General features: G+C 43.0%; 1 protein-coding gene across 1 annotated transcript; it reads right to left on the reverse strand.

The window, feature by feature from the left end:
- Positions 1-536: 536 nt before the first annotated feature.
- On the reverse strand, positions 537-4,248 carry GOLGA7 (golgin A7; the record flags this gene model as incomplete). The annotated part of the gene is made up of 4 exons (XM_010157268.1): positions 537-906; positions 2,500-2,563; positions 3,669-3,770; positions 4,096-4,248. Coding segments are annotated over 3 exons (303 nt in total), but the record flags the coding sequence as incomplete, so codon positions are not given.
- Positions 4,249-4,505: the final 257 nt, after the last annotated feature.

Here is a 4,505-nt window from a genome sequence, read left to right on the forward strand (position 1 = left end):
ACTGGTGCGGTGGAGTCTAAGTAACGCACAGTTCTACTTTTCAATAGTGTGCCAGCAGACAGAATTAAGAAACCATCTTACACAACACCTAACAGTTTGTCAACTCAGTGTTTTCCTATAAATTATATATAATAAATCCATAAAGAAACGGTTTTACACTTCACATATTAATCAGAGTAAGGTGGGAATTGTTATGTTTATTGGTTCAGCATCCATTTTATTGTACTTACTGTTTTATGAGTGACTAGACCCCCTCTTCTGGTGAGCACTGACAGATGCAATAACAGCACAGATACAGCAGTAGAAAAAACACCAGTATTAAAGTCCGGCTATTCCTCCCCTTTCTAGGAACAACCAAAACATTAAAACAAATAACGCTTTGCCTTCTGGTTTTCCACGAGAATCAGCACAGGAAACATAAAACGCTCGTTGCCTCGAGTCACTTCTGGCCAGGCAGAGGCACCGTGTATCCCCTCACTCCAATACGGAACTGGAGAGAAGGCTTCGTTTCTGGAAAGTTCCCAACTCTGACCTGCAGATTTCCAAAGCCCGCTTGCCGTACAGAAGGGTTTAAGAACTAGGGAGGAACAGCACTGCATGTACGTGACTAACACTAGGCTTCTGCTGGGCTAGGTGCCCCCTTTCTTTCAGAAGAGTACGTAGCTTTACCACTTCTGCTTTTTCTTGGAAAAATAACAAACAAAAACCTAAAAAGTGATCTCATTGCTTAGAAGTTTGCCACAAAATGGATGCTGACCAGCTAGGTCATCCCATGTGGAGCAGTTTTAGGAAGTTTTAGTCCTTGTAGTAGATGGCACTGTGGATCTGGCAGCAGAGAAAGGAATGATGCTCTGAAGTAGGAGGTAGGGGAGCTTCGATACATCAAGTCCACTGGTGAGATATCTGCTAGAAAAGAAGTTTCGTATTATTAGAAACTGAGTAAAACCAACAAAATCCTAGGCAAACCTTTACATAGCTATATTTTGTTATCGTTGGAGGTGCGTAGTGTGAAAAGTAGGGTTACCACATGCTGTGGTGAAAGTAGGAGAAAGGGAAGCCAACACTCCGCATTTTATTTGTTTAACAGGAAACACAGACCTTTACTTCTTTGTTTCTTTCTACGTAACCGGCATAAATATTGCCAATCTTTTTCCTGCACACATTGCCAACAACCAAACTAACGTCCCAGGCTCTGCAGAGTACCCAAGACAAGGAAGCCAGTTCAAATTTGTTCTTTCCCAAAGCAAAGCTTAACGTAAGTTCAACAGGTGTTTTGGAAATAGCAATTTTGCAGTTTTATGCTGCATGCAATTAGCACGATCCTTTATTTTAGCTTCTCTCAAGTACTCTGAGCACTCTTTTCACGGTGTGACTGTGCCATGCAATATCGTGAAAACTAAGTTTACTGAATGAGTAAGGATACAGCATCCAACTGAAAAACTGCAATAAAGAGTTTTTGTATGCTAGAATAGATCAGGGACAGAGTCATGCAAAGATTTTTCCACTTAAAACTATTGGGTAGGATAAGATCTCAAACACAGCAGGAGACCGCAGAGCTCCTCTGAATTTACACAGATGTTGCAGAGATCATTAGAAGTCCTTAGCTGCACCACCTATTAGCCAGAGTCACATCCTCTGCCGCTGCACAGGACAGAGCGACAGTCCAATATTCTGAAATGAGTCAAGACAAATGGCTTGTGCCAAGTAGATGAAGTTGGAAAAACACAAACTTACTCCAACGGCAGAACACAAGTGCAATACAACAGACACCCCAGGCACTAATAACCAAATAAAGAAGGACGTTTTCAGACAGAAGTGGAAGTCTAGATTTAAGGTTTAGCCTTAAGTTTGCCTGCTTGGAATCTTATGACAGAAAGACTTCCTGAGAATAAATAAGTTTCTTTTATCTACAAAAAAGAGAACAGTTTTGGACATAATACAGCACAAGTTATGTTAATGCATATTTACACAATCGAGATCTCAATTTCCTCTAAAAGTAAATCTGGTATCATAGAATCATGGAATGGTTTGGGTTGAAAGGGACCTTAAAGCCCCTCCAGTCCCCCCCCCTGCCATGGGCAGGGACCCCTTCCACTAGACCAGGTTGCTCCAAGCCTCATCCAGCCTGGCCTTGGACACTCCCAGGGATGGGGCAGCCACAGCTTCTCTGGGCAACCTGTCCCAGTGCCTCCCCACCCTCTCCGGAAGAATTTCTCCCTGACGTCCAATCCCAATCTCCCTCTTTCAGTTTAAACCCATTACCCCTTGTCCTGTCACTCCCTGCCCTTGGAAAAATCACCTGACCTGTATTAACATTTGGTGGCATAATGCAAAGCATTGATATTTCTACTTATTCAGAAAACCTAGTCCACACAAGATTTATGTGAGCAGCCTTTGATTACATACCACAGTGGGATAAATACTCTCAGTATGACAGAGTTTACCCCTCTGGGCATAGCAAACAGCTTGAGATTGATCCAGTATAAGGTTAACATGTACCTGAGACTCCACAGTTTTATCTTCCACTGGTCATACCTCTGTCTTCATAAATGGTAATTTCAATCTGCACAGAAAAGCTGTTACGGAAACATACTATAAAAATATTATGAAAACAAAACAAAAAGGCAGAAAAACATTAAGAACCTTGTATCTTTCTGCTTCATACCTGCTGTTTCAAGGCTAGTTTCAGAGCTACAAAGCAAATGGAAAAGGACATGTAAGAAAGGGCTGTCAGGTCAGGTCTTGGGTCTACGCAGCCCAGGACTGTTCCGAGAAGAAGAACAGAAGAGGCTCCACATTGAGGGTTTGTGAGCCTCGCCACCTCCTGTTAACCCTTAGGGCTATACCCTAGACAAAACTTAATACTTCTGCACTTCAGGTAGAAAGTCATTAACCAGACTGAGAATGCTTTTACTCAAGTGGAGTATCTTTTTCCCAGGAGGTGTACACACAGAAAAATGTGGAAAATATATTGAGTCATGTAGGTGACAGCTGTAAGCTACTGAAACACTGAGAGAACCCAACTGCAAGGAGTTAGCCTTGGCATGCATTTAACTGTCATTCTCTGTTTCAAGTTGCTTTGGTTTCAATATTCTCAAAAAATGATAGGTGTTACTCATTCTACCTCTAGATTTGCCATGCGGGGTCTTCACTAAGGTAATCAGTAGATAAAATGCCTGCAGTGTGGTTCAAGAGTTGAAGAAAAAAGGTTGAAATTAGCCATGCTAGAAGCAAGAGCAAGCGCCAGGCTGGTATCAGAGTGATGTCATATGGCCAAATCTTCACCAGGACCTGAGCTGATTGTTTCAAACGAAACAGCCACCTTTTGCTTTCAGGTCATCAATTCCTATCCTACCAAGTTGATCACTTGTTTCCAGTCTGACAAACTGCATTTTTACAGGTCATTGACATAGAGGAAGCATCTGGAAGAACTTGGTTTTCAAGGAAACCTCAAAGGATAGATTCCAAAAACTGCATTTTCATTGTCTTTTGATGTGACAGATGTTAGCATACTAAAATCTGACCACAGAACAGCACACAACGGAGAGTAACGAGACTAATCACATATTCTCCCCTATCACAGATCAAGCACGACCAGAGGGTGCCCACACTGAGCACATTGTAGAAGGACAAGGCAGGAGGCAGTCTAAGAAACCATGGAAGGATACAACTCTTAGTCCTCTTTCAATGGGGTCTGTCAGAAGGAGGCCCTGAGGAGCATAGATCTTCTCATTCTGTTCCTGAATGAACTTGGCAATTTTCTTTAGAACCTGGTAAAAGAACAGCACAGAAGTCACAGTTACATTCAAGTCGGAGCCCCAGCAGCAGCAGCCATCGCAGCATTAGGAGAACAAAGGACACAGCTAGGAGACAGAACATGCGTGACCCCGCTGAAGCACAAGCGATCGTTACGTTACTCCAGCATACAGCCAAGTGTCTGATGTACGTGTGAAACCACTGCGGTAAGATCCAGACGCTACATGGAATTTGTACAACAGTGGTGCAAGTCACAGAAAACCGACCAAGAAATAAGGCTTTGACTGAAGCCCGAGACCTAGTGCCTTCCAAGTAACGAGGTAAACAAAAGCAGCGCACCTTTTCATAATGCGTTTCCATGCACAGGAAAATGGTATAGGCGGTCAGACAGGCAAGACACCCTTCAAGGTAAGATTGGCCCCCAAGTTTTTCAGCTTCTGCATAGAGGTTATTCAGCGTTCGGACAGTCTCTTCAAACTGCTGCCTATCAATCTGCAAGAGAAGTCAGGTTTAGCTGTCACGGCCTGCACATTTCCGAACTCACCGGTATCTTCCGATAGCCACCTTCATTTATACCTTATCTGCACTTTCCTGCTTTGCAGCCGCTGTGTTTAGAGCCAAAGTCTGAAGGACACTGAGTTATAGACCTGATTTACAGTTCCTTGTTAAGTATCTGCCAAGTGATTAGACTGAATCTGAATTCCAGCACAATGTAAACACAAAACGATTAAGAGTAACACGGCAGGGGA

This window comes from Eurypyga helias, unplaced genomic scaffold (genome assembly GCF_000690775.1).
Source record: "Eurypyga helias isolate BGI_N326 unplaced genomic scaffold, ASM69077v1 scaffold38288, whole genome shotgun sequence".
In the NCBI taxonomy this organism is placed as follows: Eukaryota; Metazoa; Chordata; class Aves; order Eurypygiformes; family Eurypygidae; genus Eurypyga; species Eurypyga helias.